This window comes from Centropristis striata, chromosome 13 (assembly GCF_030273125.1).
Source record: "Centropristis striata isolate RG_2023a ecotype Rhode Island chromosome 13, C.striata_1.0, whole genome shotgun sequence".
NCBI classification, from domain to species: Eukaryota; Metazoa; Chordata; class Actinopteri; order Perciformes; family Serranidae; genus Centropristis; species Centropristis striata.
In genome coordinates this window covers 37115483-37138993 of record NC_081529.1, presented here as the reverse complement: position 1 = coordinate 37138993, position 23511 = coordinate 37115483, and the positions used below count along the sequence as shown (strand labels likewise).

The following is a 23511-nucleotide window of genomic DNA, read 5'->3' as shown; positions in this document are numbered from 1 at the left end:
TTCTTATTTTTTATTTTTAAGAAAATGACTCTGGATTGTGAAGGTAATGTCTTTATTCCTCTTTAAAACAGAATCAGATTTACATTTGTTAGAAGCTGCTGTTCTCGTGAGTCTTTAAACCTTTATTGAGATCAATCACGAGAGACATTAGCAGCTACAAGACGCTGCTCCAAAAAAAACTGGATTCAAGAGAAAATCAGAGTTCAGCCCTGAGATCATTTCACCGTTTATAAGAAGAAAACATTTGAGACATTAAAGAAACAATCAGAGAATTAAATGATAAACAAAGTGAAGCTTCATCCAACATTCAGACCACAGGACAGGAAGTCGTCTCCGTCCTACAGATCACACAGAGACACTGAGGAATAATAGGACAACCTAAACCCAGGATAAAGAGGTTCAGTGAATGTGGTGTTGAAGGTGTGGAGGTGGATCAGTGAGTCAGAGGAGACTCTGTAGAAGGACAGAGAGCCAGCAGGACAGTCCACATACACTCCTACTCTACCAGAGGAGGAGGAGGAGAACAAGGAGGAGGAGGAGGAGGAGGAGGAGGAGGAGGAGGAGAGGAATGTTTCTCTGTTATTGTGCCAGACAGAGTAACTACCATCAGAGCACCTCAGACTCCAGGACTGATCATTGAATCCAAACCAACAGTCATCACTGCCTCCTTTCCTGCTGATTCCTCTGTAACTCACTGCTACATTAACTTCTCCTCTCCACTCGACCTCCCAGTAACAGCGACCAGTCAGACCATCTCTACACAGCAGCTGAGGACAGGAGTCAAATCTCTCTGGATGATCAGGATATGACTTTTTGTCTCCAACAAATGTCACCTTCCTGTTGTTCTCAGACAGTTTGAGCTCTCTGTATACTGTGTTTGTGTCCAGTGTGAGTTGACAGAAATCTGAAGGAGAGAAAAAGACACAACACAGCAGCAGATTATCATCAGACACATCTGAAGGGTTTATTCCTTCTTTGTGTCCTCATGTCATGATAATATTATCACATCTCGACTATTGCCCAGCAGTTTGGTCGAATGCCACTGGAGACATGTTAAATAAACTACAATGTATACAGAATAGAGCTGCCCGCACAATACTAAAGTGTGACTACAGGACAAATATTATCTCTATGCACAAGGAACTAAATTGGTTATTGGTCAAAGACGGACTATTGTACTCACTGCTAATTGTTATTATAAACATATCTGTCCTAAAAGCACCTTTTATGTTGTTTAAAAACCTTGCTTTTAGTACAGAGAGTCATAAATATATCAGCAGACATGCAGCTGTAGGTAACTTTACATTACCTAAAGCAAGATCTAACGCCATCAAGCGCACGTTTCTGTTTAGAGGTATGAAAGAATGGAATTCACTGCCTAAAAATATCAAACTCACCACTAACATAAAGGAATTCAAAATATTAATAAAACAGCATTTATCAAAATAAGAAAACATGGTATTTATATGTATGTAGTATATTTCTATAGATATATGATATGTGTTATTATAATGTATATGCTGTAGAATGAATGTGACATATGTATTGTGTTAGTAGATTTTGTAATGATGTATACATATATGTAGAAATGTGTGTAATATGGATTAATATGTGAATAATTTTTGTTTTTGTTTTTTATTTTTATTATGTTTTGTGTTTTCAACTGTATATTTGATACTGTTGGACCCCAGGAAGAATAGCTGTGGCTTTGCTGCAGCTAATGGGGATCTTAATAATAAACTAACTAATAATGTTGTTCATTTCTATAAAGTTTAATGATGACACATGTTGATAAATATCACAACTATTAACTTTGATTTAAAGCTGTTTTGTCTTCATTAGTCAAATGTAATCTACACTTACACTTCCTCAGACCAGGTTTTAACCACTGCTCTCCACCATGGTCCACCCTGGAGGAAGAAACACAGTCACAATGATTTTCTATCCAACATGAGTCCTAACTGCTGTTCAACATGAAGCAGAGCTCCTCAGTTTGTCAGTGTGACAGAGAAACAGGCTGAAACTCTTCAAAAAGATAATGTGATGTAGAAATATTAAGAGCTCAGTCACCACTGAACTGTCCTCCCTCATAATAAAACACCATGGCCCTCATTTATCAAATGACCGTATGACAGAAAGTGAGCGTAAGTGGGCGTAAGATAATTTCTACAAGCCTCGGCATTTATCAATGTGGAGGTGAGCGGAGGGTACGATCAGATCTCAGTCTGCTCTCAGCTCGTTACGCAGGTTAGAGTCAGTGTGAAGTCGACATGTCTGAGTCTGAGAACTGATCTTAGACTGTTGTATCGATGCCTGGAGCTGATAAAACTCTGTGCTATTTTAATTTTTAATGGTGACAAAGCAAAACATGTTTAGACTTCATCATTTATCATTAAAACATGATCCAAAATAAATACACCCTGCGATCGTGAAATTCTTATTCGTATTTCTGTTAAATGTCTATTTCCTCCTGTTGTTATTTGTCACGGTGCACTTTGTTAATAAAGCTGACTAAAAAAAAGAAAAGGAAGACAATCTTTTTGGCCGTATTGTGTCTTTCGGTGTCGTAAACTCTCATGGCGAGCCTTCTGAATCAGCTATATATTATATATATATTATACATATATTAGGGCGTGGTATTTAACCCACTGACGCCGGGAAAGCATTACCGCATTTCTACCATTGAAACCAGGAGCGCTGTTGCGTCACTCTACCATTAAGGCCGAGCGGATATGTCATTTTGTAGTATTTGTATTTTTTTCCACCTTTTTCGGTCTCTTGGCCAATGAAATGCATCAGAATCATGATCAGAATACATGTGGGAGTGTCACAATGCAACACTGGACTTTTCCAGAACTTTGAAATCATGGAGGAAGACGACTATAGCGGAGGAGCTCAGCAGGAAGTGACGGAAGAGATCTAGATGAAAACAGCGCAGATGATTTTATTGCTGATCTGGACTTTGAACCCTCGGAACCAATCGACCGGCATTTATGGATGAGGAATATGTTTTTAGACGACATATTTTCACCGAAGAACAGACAGATTTGTGGCAATCTGGAGATAATAATAATATTATTAATAATATATTAATATTAATATTATTAATATTATTATTATTATTAATAATAATAATAATAATTGATTGTGATGATGATATAAGAAATCATGACTGTTTATGTCTCATATATCTTTATGCGTTGTTGAGTACCCTGAAAAGTGCAATATATAAAATGTATTATTATTATTATGATAATTTTTTTTTTTATTACAGTAGGGTAATGAGAACTATGTCTATTTCTTCCAATGGTCATATCATGTTTGCATCTTGCTAATGGGCATGTATTAGTATTATGCATAGGATTTTTTATTCAGTCAAATGTAACATTTGCTGAGTTTGTTGATTTTAAAAAAAAACTTTATTGAAGGTTTGGACAAATAAACTCAACTTCTCATGACAGTCACGGGTATAAGCTCTCAAATACTTTTTGAATTTCATTTCTATCTGCTACAGAGGCTGAAAAATCTTCTGTTGAATTTCCATAAAAACTTCAGGTTTTAGGGGGTTCTTTCAAAATCGCCCAGAGGTTTTACAGGCGTTTCTTTCCAAGCGTTTTAGGTCTAAATGGGTTAAAGGAAGCTTGTTTCGAGCCGCCACATTTATCAACAGCTGATCATTCTCACGCTGTGATTGGAGAGATACGATCGTTTGATAAATCACACATGAACCCTGTCGTCAGACCAAATATACGATCAGATCTGAGCTGGTTTCTACGCTCGTTTGATAAATGAGGGCCAGTGTGTTTGTGTAGAGTGAAGAGCGATCGGAATGAATCCCCGATGATGAGTGAACCACTGTGCTTACTGCTCATCCCACAGCCATGTGGCTGAGCCTCTACAGCTGTCACGGGACAAAGAGTTGAGTCGCAAACGAATTATTAGGGGCACGGGGCAATCGCACCGAGCACTATTGTTATACTGTGGATTTTTTTCTTCTTCCTCTTCCGAACACAATTTCGTCCCGCTACTACGTAGTATATAATTTGTCAAATTATATATCAAAACGTGCAGTTTGATCGGGATCGGTGTGCTATTACTTTTCTCTACGGAATGCGAAAACTGAAAAATTTTGCATCGAAGTGAATGGGACGGCCGAAAAAAAATGAGCGAAAAAGAACAATAATTGGGGATTTTCAAACGTCTACTTCTCCGGCATAATTTCACTTAGAGACTCCATTTAAACTTTAAACAGTTTACATTTAGTCATTTGGCAGACGCTTTTATCCAAAGCGACTTACAGGAAGAGGAAAAGCAAACAATCAAGGTATATTGCAATAGTAATTAGTGCATCAATAAGTCTTTGAGGAGTAGAATTATCGTGTGGTGCTAGGAGAGCTGTTGACACAAGTCTTGTGTATCGGTGTCTTAATCCACGTTTCGATAGGTCATATAGTTTTTTATCAATTCCTGTTCAATGACCATTTATCATTTTTGGAGAATGTTCATGTCACAGTGTGTGTGTGTGTGTGCTTACGCGCGCATATGTGTGTGTGTGTGTGTGTGTGCGTATCTTTAACTGTTATTACATTAAATGACCAGTGTGTGTGTGTGCGTGCGTGTATCTTTAACTGTTATTACATTAAATGACCAGTGTGTGTGTGCGTGCGTGTATCTTTAACTGTTGTTACATTAAATGACCAGTGTGTGTGCGTGTATCTTTAACTGTTATCACATTAAATGACCAGTGTGTGTGTGCGTGCGTGTATCTTTAACTGTTATCACATTAAATGACCAGTGTGTGTGTGTGTGTGCGTGCGTGTATCTTTAACTGATATTACATTAAATGACCATTGTGTGTGTGCGTGCGTGTATCTTTAACTGTTACTACATTAAATGACCAGTGTGTGTGTGTGTGTGTGTGTGTGTGCGTGTATCTGTAACTGTAATCACATCAAAGCATCAAAGCGTTGGGTCGACCAATCAGAGCAGAGCAATCAACGGAATTAACAGCTGTGGAATCTTCTGGCAGAGTGAAAACAGCCAGAGGTGGGCAGAGTGAAATTTCTGGCCTCGAACAGAAAGCATTTTTGGCAAAACCATAATACCTATCATTGATCCGACTTCACTTTGAGCGTCCTGAGTTCTTCCTGAACCTCTACATATGTTTTTTTTTTAAGAAAAATGAAAAAATAGCTTTGTTAGAGCAATCTAAAAAAACACTTAAATCTCACTTTTTCCGAAATCTTCCTGCGTTTTTAATATGGGACCCAATGAGGCTGTTGGTGGTTTTGGTGGCGCATCTTTGCGTCGTACGCCCAAACTATAACTCTGACAGCTTTACCAGAGGATTGTGAGTGAGAAGACAAATTTTCCCACGTTTCTATGTAAAAATTATTTCTGTAGAGTGGAATTTGCGGCCTGGAGCGCAGTTTTAAAATGTATTTTTTGACAGTTTTACCTCTCCCTCTACACTCTGGTGATGACATCACACACTCTGACACGAACATTCCGTGCAATACACACCCATTATAATCTCAGAATTTCTCCAAAAATGATCATGGTCATTGAACAGGGATTGATAAAAAACTATATGACCTATCGAAACGCAAATTAATACACCAATACACAAGACTTGTGTCTACTGTTTAAAGTTTAAATGGAGTCTCTAGGTGAAATTATGCCGGAGAAGTAGACGTCTGAAAATCTTCAATTAATGTTCTATTTTGCTCATTTTCTTTCGGCCGTCCCATTCATTTCAATGCAAAATTTTGGGCAGTTTTTACGTCGCGAAAAATCCGTATTCCGTAGAGAAAAGTAATAGCACACCGATCCCGATCAAACCGCACGTTTTGATATATAATTTGTTTTGTTGACTAGTAGCGGGACGAAATTGCGTCCGCAAGAGGAATAAGAAGAAATCCACAGTATAACAGTAGTGCAGCACTCGTCCCTACAGCTATTGCTGTATGGGCCCAGTGCTCGGTGCGATTGCCCCGAGGCCCTATTTATTGGAACCAGCAATAACCGGCATAATTTCACCTAGAGACTCCATTTAAACTTTAAACAGTAGACACAAGTCTTGTGTATCGGTGTATTAATCCACGTTTCGATAGGTCATATAGTTTTTTATCAATCCCTGTTCAATGACCATGATCATTTTTGGAGAAATTCTGAGATTATAATGGGTGTGTATTGCACGGAATGTTCGTGTCACAGTGTGTGACATCATCGCCAGAGTGTAGAGGGAGAGAAAAAACTGTCAAAAAATAAATTTGAAAACTGTGCTCCAGGCCGCAAATTCCACTTTACAGAGATAATTTATGCATAGAAACGTAGGGAAATTTGTCTTCTCCCTCACAATCCTCTGGTAAAGCTGTCAGAGTTATAGTTTGGGCAAACGCAGGAAGATTTCGGAAAAAGGGAGATGTAACAGTTTTTTTAGATTGCTCTAACAAAGCTATTTTTTCATGTTTCTGAAAAAAAACCATATGTAGACGTTCAGGAAGAACCCAGGACGCTCAAAGTGAAGTCGGATCAATGATAGGTATTATGGTTTTGCCAAAAATGCTTTCTGTTCGAGGCCAGAAATTCCAGGCTGTCCACCTCTGCTGTGACTGTGCCGGAACAGGTGTCAGTTAATTCTGTTGATTGCTTTGATCTGATTGCCTTTGATCTTTGATGTGATTACAGTTACAGATACACACACACACACACACACATGCGCGTAAGCGCGCAAACTTCTCACACATGCATACACATGCTTCAAACACACGCACGCACGCGCACACACACGCACGCGCGCACGCACGCAAACACACACACACACATTTTGAGGACTAAAGGGCAGAGTTTGAAATCTCTGAAGAATCTCATCATAGTGTACACACACCGGCAGTAGCCCCTGTGGCCCTTTCAGAATTTCCCCAGAGGAAATTTTCTAGTTTTTGTATATGATACTATTGCTCCAAATTCTGAAAAACAATATGCTGAAGTCTGCTGGGGAGGCAGTGCCGAGTGAGTGCTGAGATCCCTCAAAGTAAACCACAAGCATTGCAGGGTATCGCAGGCCGAACTTGATCCCCTTCTCAAAAAAATGTGATTCTACCCTCTTGTAGGTGCTGGGCTTGGCTGCCAGCAGAGCTCAGATTCGGGAAAATAAGGATTTTCTTGCTCTCATAAAAGAGTTGGCACTTATTTATTGCCAGTTGAAAGACACGCTCTCTCTCCTGAAAGCGGTGGAAGCAGAGAATAAATGGCCGCAAGCGTGTGTTGAGGCTCGGTTTAGGCATCAGCGCTCTGTGGCATCTTTCCAGCTCCGGGGGTTTTGAGAGGCTTTCGTCATACAGCACCTTGACCAAAAGTTCAGACATGAGCTTCAGTGGACATTGTCCCTGCTCGCTGTCCTCCACAACTCAGAGGACCCTGAGATTCAAACGCCTCTGCCTATTTTCATACCCGTCCAACATGTCCCTTAAACCGCTGTTTTCCTTCGTGAGGTCCCGCACGGTGGCCTTCAGCTCTGCCATGGAGGTTTCCAGCCCGAGTGGTCTGTGAGTGTGTCCTCCACTTTGTTAAAACAAACTTAGTACGACTCAACTTAGAGTTTAACAACTTACAATGTTGTCTGAATCGGCAAAAGTGATGTCTTGATTAGGTTTGTCAGCTCTTCTGTGATGTTAATCTGGTTGTTTTCAAGCTCAGTCAACACATTGGTTAGCGTTAGCTGCTCTCTCGCCATTGTGCGTGTGGTGCATCCCTCTTCAGTGCTTTTGATTGAAGTTTTGTCTTTTCTGCCTTTGTCCGACATCTCGAACGGGAGTTTAGCAGAGGGAGGTTGTCGATGTCAGTTTATGCTCACTTTACAGCCGTAAATTTAGAAATAAAACGGACTTTGCTCAGGAGCTCTCCTCTGCACGTCTACCCTAACACACCATCAACGGAAGCCCTCCATTAACTTTGGTTTTAATAAAAAAAACTGACTTCACTTGAGAATTCTACATAAAAAAATGATTTCATTTCCAGGTGAAAATTACAGCAACACTTTTAAAGTTAACAGAGAATAACTTTGTTTGGTTTCTGTTTCTGACAGAAGAGTTCATTCATTCAAGGACCATAGGAAACCTGGAAATCTGACTGATAATGTTGTTTTTACAGTCTCTGGATATGATTTGGGGTATTTTGGCTTGTCAAAGCTGCCAGGGGTTTTGTGGATCAGAGGGTTCATGATTTAATGAGATTGCTTCTCTGTTATGATGCATATGAGAAATAAAGCTGGACTACAGTGGTAGCTGTAACTGGAACCCAAACAGTGAAGGAATACCCTCGGACCAAACAATCTATACAATAGAACAGCTTTTTAAATATATTTCATTAAAATCATAATTATGTTTTTATGTTTAATGCTAACTGTTTACTTTTGACTTTGATTTTTCAAGGTTTTTCAAAATTTAGTATTGAAATTAAGAAGTTTACGGTAAAACTGCTGTATATATATTGTATGTATATTTTATTTTCTTCCAATTGTTTTGTTTGACCTTATTGTACTGAGTCCATACCTGAGAATGTCTGTCTGTCTGTCTGTCTGTCTGTCCATACCTAAGAGTGTCCAGTCTGCAGCGTGGATCCTCTAGCAGCTTCACTCCTGAGTCTCCTGGATGATTGTAGCTCAGGTCCAGCTCTCTCAGATGGGAGGGGTTGGACCTCAGAGCTGAGGCCAGAGAAGAACAGCCTTCCTCTGAGATCAGACAGCCTGACAGACTGGAATTACGGAGATAACATAAATACAGGGTTTAAGAACACTATCTCAGCAGGAAAACACTACACAAGTTGCCCATCTTCACTAACATGGAGATACATTTAAATTGGACTTAAAGGATTTAAATGATCAACTGTGAATGATAATGAATACTGACCTGAGGGTTTTCAGTTCACAAAGTGGACTCTTCAGTCCATCAGACAGAAGCTTCACTCCTGAATCCTGCAGGTCGTTGTTACTCAGGTCCAGGTCTCTCAGACTAGAGGACTGGGAGCTGAGGACTGAGGACAGAGCTTCACAGCTTCTCTCGGAGAGCTTACAGCCAGTTAACCTGGAGAGGAAAAGAGATGAACATCAGATAATTATTTTATTGTCTTGAATTACAGAAAGCATGTTTCATGTTGTTCATATAGCCACTCACAGAGCTTTGTTGGAGGCTTTGACCACTGGCAGCAGCCTCAGAAGAGCCTCCTCTGAAGCAGAGTATTTCTTCAGGTCAAACACGTCCAGATCTGTTTCTGATGACAGTAAGATGAAGACCAGAGCTGACCACTGAGCAGGAGACAGTTTATCCGGAGAGAGACTTCCTGATCTCAGGGACTGTTGGATCTCCTCCTCTAGAGAACGATCATTCAGTTCATTCAGACAGTGGAACAGGTTGATGCTTCTCTCTGCAGACATATCCTCACTGAGCTTCTTCTTGATGTACTGGACTGTTTCTTGATTGGTCTGTGAGTTATTTCCTATTTCCTGTTCCTGTGTCAGCAGACCTCGTAGGAGGTTCTGATTGGTCTCCAGAGAAAGACCCAGGAGGAAGCGGAGGAACAAGTCCAGGTGTCCATTTGGACTCTGTACGGCCTTGTCCACAGCACTCTGGTAGAGATGTTTTGGTTTAGGTTTGTCTCCGAAGACTCTGGACCACCACCTTGCTTCTGCCATCAGATTGACTCCAGACTCGATGAAGGTCAGGTGGACATGAAGAGCAGCCAGAAACTCCTGAACACTCAGATGGACGAAGCAGAACACCCTGTCCTCGTACAGTCCTCTCTCCTCTTTAAAGACCTGTGTGAACACTCCTGAGTACACTGAGGCTTCTCTGACATCGATGCCACACTCTGTCAGGTCTGAGTCATAGAAGATCAGGTTTCCTTTCTGCAGCTGATCAAAAGCCAGTTTTCCCAGAGATTCAATCATCTTCATGCTCTTTGGACTCCAGTGTGGATCTCTCTCAGATTTCCCATGATATTTGACGTTTGTCCGTTTGGACTGAACCACCAGGAAGTGGATGTACATCTCAGTCAGGGTCTTGGGCAGCTCTCCTCGCTCTCTGGTTTCCATCAGCTCCTCCAGAACTCCAGCAGAGATCCAGCAGAAGACTGGGATGTGGCACATGATGTGGAGGCTTCGTGATGTCTTGATGTGGGAGATGATCCTGCCGGCCTGCTCCTCGTCTCTGAATCTCTTCCTGAAGTAGTCCTCCTTCTGAGGGTCAGTGAACCCTCTGACCTCTGTCACCATGTCAAGACAGTCAACAGGGATCTGATTGGCTGCTGCAGGTCGTGTGGTTATCCAGAGGCGAGCAGAGGGAAGCAGTTTCCCCCTGATGAGGTTTGTCAGCAGCACATCCACTGAGGTGGACTCTGTGACATCAGTCAGGACCTCAGTGTTGTGGAAGTCCAGAGGAAGTCGACACTCATCCAGACCGTCAAAGAGCAACACAACGTGGAACTCTTCAAACCTGCAGATTCCTGCTTCTTTGGTTTCAGAAAAGAAGTGATGAACAAGTTCCACCAAGCTGAACTTTTTCTCTTTCAGCACGTTCAGCTCTCTGAAAGTGAATGGAAATGTGAAGTGGATGTCCTGGTTGGTTTTGTCTTCAGCCCAGTCCAGAGTGAACTTCTGTGTTAAGACTGTTTTCCCAATGCCAGCCACTCCCTGTGTCAGCACTCTTCTTATTGGTTTATCTCTTCCAGGTGAGGCTTTAAAGATGTCTTCTTGTCTGATTGTTGTTTCTGGTCTGTCTGGTTTCCTGGATGCTGTTTCAATCTGTCTGACCTCATGCTCCATGTTGACCTCTGCAGTTTCTCCCTTTAAGATGTAGATCTCTGTGTAGATCTGATTCAGAAGGATCTGGTTTCCTGCTTTAGTGATCCCCTCAAACACAGACTGGAACTTCTCTTGTAATTTGGATTTGAGTTTTCTCTGGCACTCAGCAAGAATCTCTGAATGAAGAGAACAATGAAACCAATTAGGGGTTGTTACAACGAATGAGAGTCATGAACTCGTTGTTCACATTTCTTTATGTATGAAATCTGTTCAGCTTGATTGATAACTACAGTAGGTCCTGAAAAGGTGAAACAAGAGAAACCAGACGGTGTTAAATCCAGTCGAGGGAAGTAATATTGTCCAAACAAACTTACAGACTTCAGTGTGTGCACATTTTAACCAGCTAGAAGCAACCAAAAACAGGATTGTCTGCCTTTCGTTCATCATTTTTGTTCTCTGAGAGACTTTAATTTTCTTTCTCTGCTGGTTGTGTTTTTTGTAGCTTGTGCTTTAATCAAAAGTGCAACACAACAAACTGTAATCTCCAACTTCAATCTTTGTTACATCCAAGATATTTTTTTGGCCATTTTTGGGCTTTTATTGATAGGACAGAGTGAAGGGGGAGACAGAGGGGAAGACATGCAGGAAAGGGCTCCGAGTCGGATTCGAACCCGGGCCGCCAATGCCTCTATGGTATGCGCTCTACCAGGTGTGCCACCGGGAACGCCCCGTGTTACATCCATTTTAATATTGAATAATGATTCTGACTTACCTTCAGGTTCGAAGGAGGTGTTTGATAATTTCTTCACAAGTTCATTCTGATTTATCTTCACTAAAACTGTTCTGGTCACTTGCATCGTGTTTATACTGTAAGTCTGAAACATCTGATCTATGGTTTTCATGCGGTTTGCATCCTCCAGTCGACTCTTTGGGATTGCTGGTAGGCCTTCTAGCACCCCCTGCTGTTGCAGGAACCACTTGAATTTTTCGAAGTCCTCAGCTCCCAAATCTTCTAAAGTTCTGAAGAGGACCTCTTGAGGTGTCACCATTTTTTCTCCCTGCAAAGATCCAAAAGATGCCCAAAAGAAATAGTCACTTTAAAAATACAGAATGGGTTATGGTGAAGATAGGTTTATTATTTTTAAGCAAAATATCGTACGTTTTCTACTGTTGTTAGATCAGAGCTGCAACAATGACTGGACTAATTAATCAACAGAAAATGATGGCCAGCTAATAATTGTGATAAATAATTATTTAAATTAAGATAATTTTTCGAATACACAAATATGATAGAATGATGTTTTAAGTTATGGATATTTCCTGAATTTCTGACAATATTTGTGTTTTGGACTGATAGACAAAAACGTTTAAAGATATCAGCTGGACTCTGACAAACGAAACTGACTTTTACTGACAATTTTTTCATCATAACTTTAATATTCTGGAAATGCATGTTATTAATTCATTTTTACATAATTTATCAGGAACAACAATAACATTCTGCAGACGTGTTGCATTTAATATTTCTGTCTGTCCCTTGTGAGTCTTTTCTGTTGAAAGATACTGGCAGATTAATTGGTAATGAAACCTGTCATCAGTTGCTGCCCTACTTAAGAGAGTCTGCTGCCCTTCCTTCATCACAGAAACCCAGTCACAGACATCACTGCAGAGGGTGTAGTTCCATGATCTGTCCACTGGGTGATGCTAACTGACCATTGTTGGGACCACAGATGGTTTCTGTTCATTTGTGCATCCTTGATTGAGTTTAATAGAAAATTGTTTTTAATTTGTTGGCCTCTTAAAATAGCAACTGAGTCTCTTTTGTTCTCCAACAAAGAGTCATTGAACTCCGTCCACCAGGAGCCCTCACAGCTTCACCTACATGAGAAGACCTCAGCCTCAACATTTACTGTTCAGAAGAACCTTTGGACCAACAGCCAGCAGCCACACAGAAGCCTGCCTTAAGGTTCCTGATTAGTTAACAGAGGTTTGACTAAGCAACACATTAGCCCAGAGACCACAACACAAGGTGTGTCAGCTCACTGTGAAGGCAACAGGAGCCAAGAGTTAGCACTGAGCAGCTAACCAAGCAACGGACAACAAGGAACCAACTCTCCCAGATCTCGCTTTTCTCTGCAGATGGATAAAGTCCTCCCCCTTTGTGGACTTGGCAGAAATGTAACTGGGCTTGGCATTAACATAGCCACAAGATCTGAGTTGTGTTACATTAGCTCCTTTCAGACTGTTTTTTCAAGCTGCAACATTTCCTCCTCTGTGACTTTTCACCTTTAACCTGAACGTCCCAGAGGCGTAATGAGGGACAAAGTGATCCCGGCTCTGTTCCGCCTTCAGAGGTAGTAACAGAGGTGTTATATTTGGTGAGGTTGTTCGAAGTGGGATCAATGTGAACCAACAGAGCCAGCAAGTGAGAAAATATGCAACATGCGTTATTTGTGCAACCAACAGCCGGATAATAAGAAACGAAGTGGACATTATCATCAGAAACACGCCTCTTACTGCTGCTCTGTCACTCTCCACCACTCTTTGTTCTGTGATGCCAGATTACAATGTGAATGGAACCACATATTACGATGTTGTGGTACCAGTATGAATCTAATGAGAAATGAGCCAGTATGAATCTAATGAGAAATGAGCCCATTATACAACTTTTGCGGAAACACAGTATAATAAGGGCTATTGAGTATTATTGTTGTGATCTCTGTGAAGAACAATAACTTAAATGTTAGTTTTGTAGCGTCTCCGGTGGCACACCTGGTAGAGCATATACCACAGAGGCTCAGTCCTCGTGAGCGGGCAGCCTGGGTTCGGATCTGGCTCGGAGCCCTTTCCCGGATGTCTTCCCCTCTGTCTCCCCCTTTCACTCTGAATATCTCTCTATCATTAAAGCTATAAAATGCCCCAAAAAATGTTAGTTTTGTTTTTGATGTTTTAGTTGGTGTGTTTTTTTTATTTGCTTTCTTGTGAGTAAAAGATTTTTGTCCATTTAATGTTGCATAAGAGTGAATGATACCTGCCTCTTCTATGCAAAGAACTCCATATTCCTTCGACCTTTACTAAACATTATTAAGGTATTTCTTGTTATAGATAATGAGTTAATTATCAATCAGAGTTTATAATTGACAATTTAATAATTTTATGAGAATGATTCAGTTCAATTTGCTGTCATTGCTCTGTTGTACAGAGTGCTGTGCCATCCAGAGGTGGCTTGACTTGAGGTGACTAAATCAAATTATATTATTGAGTATAATGAGTAATTTATCAATTTAGTTAATATTTTTTCAGAATGAAATAATAATATAATAATAGCCATCTTAACACAATTTTGAACAGTGACAACACTGTAAATGGTGCTCTGGGTTGAGGCAGAGTAAACCCTAAAAACGTTTATGTATTCCTTTAGAAATTAACTATTCTGTATGAAAATGTGGAAAAAGGTTTTCTATAATGATTAGAGCAACATAGGAACCATCTGAATGCTCTGCACCAGAATGTAAATTATTAGATACCACTTTCTGAGCAGCAGCTTGTAAAAGTTTACAACATATTCACTCAGAAAATTGAATAATTCAGATCAAACTAAATGTTCCATAAAATTGTTTAATATTTTAAATAAGAATATTGTTATTATAATCAAGATAAAGTTCAACCCTTTGACAGAGAAATGGACAGAAGTGTGTCAGATGTTGTTTCCAACAGATAAAATGTTTTAACTTCTCTGTCCGACAGGTTTGGACATTCTCTACATTCTTCACTGATGATGAAAGATTAGATTCAAATGTAAATGGTAATGAATATACATCAGAAGAACTGCAGAAATACATGAAAATCAATTTAAAATCATTGTAATTTAACTTCCTACCTGACACTTTCCACCTTCATGTGTGGAGGAAACTGTGGGAGAGGAGGAGCTGCTCGTTTCTTCCTCATCAGTCCTGGTGTCTGTGAGCGTCTGAGCTGAGGACGCCATCACACCCTCACAACTTCAAAGTCCAAGTCTAAAGATAAAATAGCAGAGTGACATGAAAACCAGTCCAACATGTGGGAGATGTCAGCCCATCAGGAGTGTTTTTATTTCCTTGTTCCACTCCTTTATTAGGTGTTTAGCTAATTCTTGTTCTCAGTGTATAAAGTATTTCAATCAGCCCTTTGTTTAGCTTTTCTGCTTCAAGTTATTGGCAGATTTGTTTGTAATAAAAAGGTTAATTTGTTGCAGCCCTACTTCAGAGAGCCTCCACCCTTTCCTGTGTAACACTTTATCACAGAAACCCAGTCAGAGAAATCCCTGATGAGAGGGTGTAGCTCTGTCACCTGTCCACTGGATGGTGCTAACCAACCAGCTCAGTTCAGACAGATGAATCACTTGCTAGTCTGACTAATGACACACAACTGCCCTCATTTATCAAACCAACATATGACAGAAAGTGAGCGTAAAGTGGCCGTACAATCATTTCTATGCAAGGCTCAGCATTTATCAATGTGGACGTGAGGATCAGATCTCAGTCTGCTCTCAGCTCGTTACGCAGGTTAGAGTCAGCATGAAGTCCACACGTCTGAGTCTGAGAACTGATCTGAGACTGTTGTATCGATGCCTGGAGCTGATAAAACTCTGTGCTGTTTTGATTTTTAATGGTGACAAAGCAAAACATGTTTAGACTTCATTATTTATCATTAAAACATAATTTATCACTAAAACATCATTAATCATTAAAACATCATTTAAAATAAATACACCCTGCGACTGTGAAATTCTTTAACCAATATATTAGCCGAGGATATTAAATGTTGTTGAGAGAATTATTACTAAATGTAAAGAAGTGAATAATCTCTCTCCATTATAATAATAACTATATTTGGATATTATATAGACTATGAGGCTTTATATATCATGATGTTGGTGACAGCACCACCGATTTCCTTCCTTTTCTCTTTTTCTGCTGCCAAACTAAACCAGTTTGTTGTTGCAGCTGTTGGACGTCAGCGTTTCACTTTCTGACTCTGAGAAATTCCTCTTCTTTTGAATTAAAACTGACTTTAAAACATTGTTTACCTCCTTCAACCAAAAAGCTGAGAAAACTTTAAGTCTGTGCTCCAAATGTAAAATATTCAGTGAACTTGTTTGAGTTTATAACTATAAGTACTTTTATTTCATAAACCTCCGTCGCTGCGTATTTCTGTAAAATGTCTATTTCCTCCTGTTGTTATTATTAACGGTGCACTTTCATAATAAAGATGACTTAAAAAAAAGAAAAGGAAGACACTCTTTTTGGCCGTATTGTGACCTTTGGTGTCGTAAACTATGGAGGCGAGCCTTCTGAGTCAGCTATATATTATATATATATTATATATATTAGGGCGTGGTATTTAAATGAGGTTTGTTTTGAGCAACGTCAGCAGCTGATCATAAACAATGCAGCATGGCTAACTGTGCACAGCTTCTCTGCTGATCTTTGCATTTCTTGTTCCCCTTTGGTGGAACCACTACCAGTTCCTACCAGAGCAGGGGCGTCCCTCTCTACCTTTAAAACCTCCTGAAAACCTTCAGAGAGGACCTTCTCTCCTAGCACCACACCACAACTCTACTCCTTAAAGAATCCTCTCGAGACCTTATTGCTGCACTAATGGCTCTTACTGCACTAGACCTTGATGTTCCCCTTTTTTCCTGTAAGTCGCTTTGGATAAAAGTGTCTGCTAAATGACTAAATATAAATGTAAATCATAAACATAACGATCTTGAATTAACGGCATCACTAACTGTGCACAGAGTGTCTGGTGCTTGTAAACAAACAGAGATCGCTAAGTGAACACCTCCTGCAGCAGCAGCACATACACACTGTACTGCTACAGAGCTAACTGTTAGCCTGTTAGCACATACACACTGTACTGCTACAGAGCTAACTGTTAGCCTGTTAGCACATACACACTGTACTGCTACAGAGCTAACTGTTAGCCTGTTAGCACATGCACACTGTACTGCTAGAGAGCTAACTGTACTCCCAGGTATTTAAACGCATCAAAATGTTTTAACTTTTTCCAGCTACGTATATGTTTGGAATAGTACTGTTTAAATCTATTTCGAAAGAACATGGTGACAGTTTTATCAGCATACATCAATATCTCCACACCGTCACATACCGATGGGAGATCATTGATGTAGGTGCTGAACAAAAGCGGTCCCAAGATGGAACCTTGCGGTACCCCCATGGAACATGCTCTTAAGGATGATGTTTTATCTTGTCAAAAGCCTTTCGTAGGTCTAAGAACATAGCACCCACTACTCCTCCCTTGTCAAGACTAGCCTGAATGTGTTCTGTAAAATAACAGCATGCAGTGTCAGTAGAGTGGTTAGCTCTAAAGCCAAACTGCATGGGATGCATTAGATTTTTTTGCGTTAAAGTGCGCTATTAACTGCTCTGACACTGTTTTTTCAACCACCTTAGAGATGGCTGGCGGTATACTAATTGGCCTATAATTGCTGACAATGTGTGTTATGGGAGCAGATAAGACATCCTTGAATTTCTTAAGAAGAAACGTATCAAAACCCCAAATGTCTTTTGCTTTGGAGTTGGATACTGATGATAAAATTTCATTTATTTTGGCATCATCTATATGATTAAAATTCAGGGAGGTAGATTTACTGTCTACAACCTTTGGTTGTTGAGGATCTAATGAATTGCTGCACAATTCTAATACAGAATCAATAAAATAATCATTAAAACTATTGGCATCATTAAGCTATCATTCTGTGAAGTACCATTTATTTTAAGCTGTAGGGGTGCACTCTTTTGTCGTTATTTTCCTGAGAGTTGGTCAATGGTTTTCCATAATAATTTTGAGTTGCCTTTTGCTTGTGTTATAATTTCAAGGAAATAGTTTGCTTTGGCCTTTCTAAATTGTGATGTCGTCTTGTTTCTGAGACTTTTATATATTAAGCGGTCAGTATCGAGTTCTGACTTTAGGGATTTTTTCAGGGCTGCATCCCTTTCCTTAATGAGTTGCCATAATGTGGTGTTAAACCAGGGCAACGTTTGTTTTCGATGCTTAAGATGAATGTTTTTTGTGTATTTAGATAAAAGATATTTAATAGAGTCCAATACGTTTTTGCGGGCCTGTTCACTATTCTTATCCTTCACAACATTAACCCAATTTATTTGTCTAAATTCATTTTTGAAGTGCTGCATCTCTTTCTTCAGGATAAGTGAGATATCATTTTTCCCTTCTGGTGTATTCTTATTTCTAAGTCACTTCTTTGACAGCTGCCTTGTGACCAGGCTGAGATTGTGGTCTGATAACCCAGTAATTAAGTTATATGTTTTTGATATGCGTTTTGTTTTATTTGTATAAATTAAATCCAATAGAGTGTTTGAAGACCTTGTTATCCTTGTTGGATTTTCAATTAGCTGAGTTAAGTGAAATTTATTAGCAATATCCTTAAGCTTTTTCCTTCTTATTTCATCTAGCCAATTCAGATTGAAGTCGCCCATTAGTAGCACTTCTTTACCTTTACATGTTTGAAGTATAGCAGACAGTTTATCCAAGAACATATCATTTTCAGATGGTGGTCGATATAGAACAATAAGATAGATGTCCACCAAAGATCCCTTTGGGTTTTAGCTTCGGATCCCATATAACTTTAGCATCATTAACAGTCTGAAACATCTTAGTTTTCTGTTGTTTTGTGGCCGCGATGCTTTTCTTGCACGGTTGTGCAGATATCAACGTTGAAGTAAGCGGTCCGCATTTCGTATAATCCAGTTTAAGAGCATCGATTTCAGCATTACCTTGTTCTTTGGTGTAATCAAGTCGCTCACCAGTGGAGAGGTGAATCACTTGTTCCGCAGCAGGCCCGAGGCCGCCAGGTGTATAATAATATAATAATAATAATGTAATCTATGTAAGAAAAGCAAAAACACAAACTTGCCAGGACGATGACTCTCACCTCATCTTTCAACTGTAGATCTGTAGGTCCTCCTCTCTGTGTCTTCACCACCTGTTCTTATCTTCCACCTTATTCTTCTGCCTGTCTCTGAAAACAGGAAAACAAAGAAAAAGGAAATTCCAATTCATAATTTTTTTTTATTTTAGAGGCAAGGAACTGTCAACCAAAGACATATTTCCAAAGAGAAACTTCCCAAATGGTTTCATAATAAAAATACAGCTTGGTCCTTTATCATAACTGTGTTGTTATTTTTGGGAACAGCTGGGCTGAACTCTCTGACTGTATATAAAATAATTAAAACTTCCTCCTGCAGCTGATCCAACAGTAACATGCTGCTCTCACACTGATGCTTCAATATTCATCTAACAATGTCACATAGAATCAGAAATCAGTCTCACACAGAGAGACATTTATTGCAGAACAACAACTTTTACTTTTGATATATTTAGTACATTTCACTGATAATACTATTGTACTTTTACTTCAGTGGGATTTTAATGTACATTTTTTTGTCTTGTGACCAAGAGGCAAACTTCAGGGCTGATAATGAAGCAAACATGGAAGTGCCAAAAGCTGCAGTTCATCATCTAGCTGCAAAATGAAGCCAAACCTCACAAAGCATCATGTTCAAATGTTCAACTTTACAGAAGAAATAAATATATTCACAACCTGGAACAATAGAACCGGCTCCAAATATAAAACATATCTTAAGATACATCCAATTAATTTCTAGATACATAAACATGGTCAAAAAGCTGTTCTTGTTCTATTTCTAAGAACACATGATGAATGCAGGTTTTTAACCAGGAATTCACTTCTGATATTTACTCAAGCAACAGTTGGAAAAGACAGTTTATTACCTAAATGTCACAATTTCCTGAATAGAGTGAGAAGCAGAAGTGCAGCTCTGAGCCAAACTGCCACACTCAGCATTTAACACTCCTGTCTCTCTTCAGCCAGACTCTCAGTTTAAGGCAAAAGTGGCCAAAAAAGCATTTAAACCCAGTAGATTATCATCAAATATGTACACATGAAAAACATTTATTTTAGTTCAAATAGCTAAAAATATTTAACTCATCATCACTCAGTTGAACCACAGATGTTCAGTTTAGCATTTGGCAATTCTGTAATTGATTGAAATCAGTTCAGCAATTTTATATGAATTCATCATTAAAATGGACTAAAAATGTGCAGCCTGCCCCAAAGAGTCCTTACTGTCAGTGTTGAGGCTGTTGAAGGTGGCGTTCAGAGAAGAGACCAAAACCTCTTTGGTTTCCATCCCATTGTAGAATGTACTGTCTGTTTTTATATAAAGGCCCAGCAGACGGTTGCTATGGTGATGACAGTCCTAAAAAAAAAAAGAAAAGATCTCTAAAAATGCTCAACTTGTTTGCTGTTACTTGACAAATATTCTCCCTCAATTAAAAAGCTTAAAAGGCAGAGCCCTTCAGTGTTCCTCTTCTAATATCTTAGCGTAGCACAGGAAGTTCTCCATATATGGTTACACATGAAACACTTGAAGGTCATTGGTTTAACAGAGCTCAACATGAATAATCGTGTTGGCTCAAGGCTCCACCTCTCTACATCAAATGACACGTGTCATAAAATACATCAAATACATTTCTAGATCAAAAAGCTGTTCTTGTTCTATTTCTAAGAACACATGATGAATGCAGGTTTTTAACCAGGAATTCACTTCTGATATTTACTCAAGCAACAGTTGGAAAAGACAGTTTATTACCTAAATGTCACAATTTCCTGAAAAGAGTGAGAAGCAGAAGTGCAGCTCTGACACTCAGCATTTAACACTCCTGTCTCTCTTCAGCCAGACTCTCAGTTTAAGGCAAAAGTGGCCAAAAAAGCATTTAAATCCAGTAGATTATAATCAAATATGTACACATGAAAAACACTTATTTTAGTTCAAATAGCTAAAAATATTTAACTCATCATCACTCAGTTGAACCACAGATGTTCAGTTTAGCATTTGGCAATTCTGTAATTGATTGAAATCAGTTCAGCAATTTTATATGAATTCATCATTAAAATGGACTAAAAATGTGCAGCCTGCCCCAAAGAGTCCTTACTGTCAGTGTTGAGGCTGTTGAAGGTGGCGTTCAGAGAAGAGACCAAAACCTCTTTGGTTTCCATCCCATTGTAGAATGTACCGTCTGTTTTTATTTAAAGGCCCAGCAGACGGTTGCTATGGTGATGACAGTCCTAAAAAAAAAAAAGAAAAGATCTCTAAAAATGCTCAACTTGTCTGCTGTTACTTGACAAATATTCTTCCTCAATTAAAAAGTTTAAAAGGCAGAGCCCTTCAGTGTTCCTCTTCTAATATCTTAGCGTAGCACAGGAAGTTCTCCATATATGGTTACACATGAAACACTTGAAGGCCATTGGTTTAACAGAGCTCAACATGAATAATAGTGTTGGCTCAAGGCTCCACCTCTCTACATCAAATGACACATGTCATAAAATACATCAAATACATTTCTAGATCAAAAAGCTGTTCTTGTTCTATTTCTAAGAACACATGATAGATGCAGGTTTTTAACCAGCAGAACTCACTCCTGATATTTACTCAAGCAACGGTTGGAAAGGACAGTTTATTACCTAAATGTCACAACTGACGGAGAAGTGTCCGGAGCAGAAGTTTAGCTGTGAGCCAAGCTGATGACTGAACTGATGTGTCTGATGTTTTCATGAAAGAAATGGAGCTTTATACTCAGCAAAGACAGAAAAAGGCTTTAAGGCTGTGAGAGCTTGACCCCATTTTGGTGCTTTTTTAAAAAAAAAAAAAAAGAACACCATATTTTGAGATGTTCAAAAATGACATGCTAAAACAAAAGTCATACTATAACATGTCAATTTTTGTCAAAAATGGTTACATTTTAAAATGCCTAAAAGTGCTAAAAATGGTTCAATTATAGTCTGTTTATTCATATTAGAACAAAATATGGCCAGAAATGCCAGTAAAACACCATATTATGGGATGTCCAAAAATTGGACAAAATCAGAAAAGTCATATTGAATTTTGTAAAAAATTGTGAAATTTTGAAATGCCTAAAAATACATCAAATGGGTTAATTATAGTCTGTTGATAGATATTAGAGCAGAGGTTCCCAAAGTGTGGTGCGTGGACCCCTGGGGGTGCACGAGCTGCCTCTAGGGGGTCCACGAGATGAAAAATGTAATGGCGGTCTGATAATACATTACATTTTTCCCCCCACACAATAAAGACATGTAAATAAACATTTCCCTTGTAAAATGCAAAATCAACAAACTGTAATATTAATTAATTAATAAATGCAGATTATTCAAAATGCACTTCATCTTAAAATGAAGCATAGAAGAAGTTATCTTCTTCCATTTTTCCAGCCTGTGTTATGATTACGTGGTTGTGTAACCTCCATGGTCATTTACACTTGCTGCAATTTTTTGTTCAACGTGGCTCCAAATATTATTATATTAACATAATATTATATTATAATATTTTCCCAATTTATCTGCTTTCTGCCTCTAATCCTGAGCCTGTCATCATCCTCTTTGCTCTTAAAAGTGGAAGCTTGAACATAACTTTGTTGCATTATATAGAAACTGTGTTTCAGATTAATTCAAATGTGACAGCTCATTGTTTTGATGGTGATTATTTTGTTATATGTTTGTTCTGGTCATTTCAGCATGATTAAACATGCCGCCTTTAATATGGCGATAAAAAAGCTTATTGCATTTTTTTTTTTTTTTAAGGTGTGGGGGATTGGGGGTGCGTCAAACCGGTTGGGACATAGAAGGGGGGCACGGCTAAAAAAGTTTGGGAACCGCTGTATTAGAGCATAGAATGACAGAAAAACACCATGTTATGGGATGTCCAAAAATTGGACTAAAACACAAGAGTCAATAAAAAATATTCACGTTCTTTTTTCCTCCTGAAATGAAGTCTAATTTTGTATATTTGACTAAAACTGACCAATAATCATGAAGAAAAAAAATTTAAATTATATATCAATTTGTTGGTCATGAGCTGCCTTAAAAGGTGAAAAAAAAAAGTTGTTAATCATTTTTCTCTATATGTTCTAAAACCAGTCTAATGTCATGGGGTCCTTCTTGAGCCCTGAGGACCACCAGTGGATAGTCGACAGGAGGACTAACAAGGGTTAATTTAAAATGTTTCATATCTGAACTAAAACTCCATAACCCCTTCTAAATATTATCTATTAATATATTTTATATTTCACCTGTGTACTGCTGCTTCCTTGTGCAATAATAGTATTATAAAGTCTGTATATTTTGCTATTTCTACTATGCATTTTATACATATTTACTTATATATTCATATCTATACGATGTCTTTCTATTCTTGTTGGAGTAACTGGAGAGAAACCGAATGTCCCTCTGGTGATCAATAAAGTTTTTCTGATTCTGATTAATATGGAGCGCAGTATAAAGCTAGTGAAAGAAATGTTTCACAGATACCAACATTAAGCCTGAATCTCTGTTCCCCTTTCCTTTAACTCGGAGCTGTTAACGTACAGATCTCTCTCTGGAGGAACAACATGTGGCTGGGAAATGCATCAGAATAACTCAGGTGAGCTGCAGAATTTATCCCGTATGTGATGATTAATCAGACGACAAGGTGAAGGCAAAGTGTGGCTTATAAACTGATGAGTAAACATGATTGTGTCTGCTCTGTTGGTGCTGCAGGAGATAGACGGTGGAGTTCAGAGGGAGTGTTTTACTGGCCCAGGATGATACG

At 39.0% G+C, this 23511-nt stretch overlaps 1 protein-coding gene across 1 annotated transcript; it reads right to left on the bottom strand.

The window, feature by feature from the left end:
- On the bottom strand, positions 1–20135 carry LOC131983202 (NACHT, LRR and PYD domains-containing protein 3-like). Its single transcript, XM_059347877.1, has 9 exons — positions 19974–20135; positions 18759–18845; positions 14682–14817; positions 11574–11859; positions 9177–10977; positions 8913–9086; positions 8596–8757; positions 1864–1910; positions 1–904 (listed from the first exon to the last, which is right to left on the bottom strand). Exons 3-9 carry the CDS (start codon positions 14787–14789, stop codon positions 339–341), a joined length of 3144 nt encoding a protein of 1047 aa, XP_059203860.1. The 5' UTR covers positions 14790–14817; positions 18759–18845; positions 19974–20135; the 3' UTR covers positions 1–338.
- Between the last annotated feature and the right edge of the window lie 3376 nt (positions 20136–23511).

Bases quoted from the DNA above. Each gene is read 5' to 3' on its own strand.
- LOC131983202 (XM_059347877.1), bottom strand. From the start codon at position 14,789: ATGGCGTCCTCAGCTCAGACGCTCACAGACACCAGGACTGATGAGGAA. The intron at 10,978-11,573 runs GTAAGTCAGAAT...CTCTTCATTCAG, and splicing joins CACCTCCTTCGAACCTGAAG to AGATTCTTGCTGAGTGCCAG. The intron at 1,911-8,595 runs GTATGGACAGAC...TTCTTCCTCCAG, and splicing joins TGCAGACTGGACACTCTTAG to GGTGGACCATGGTGGAGAGC.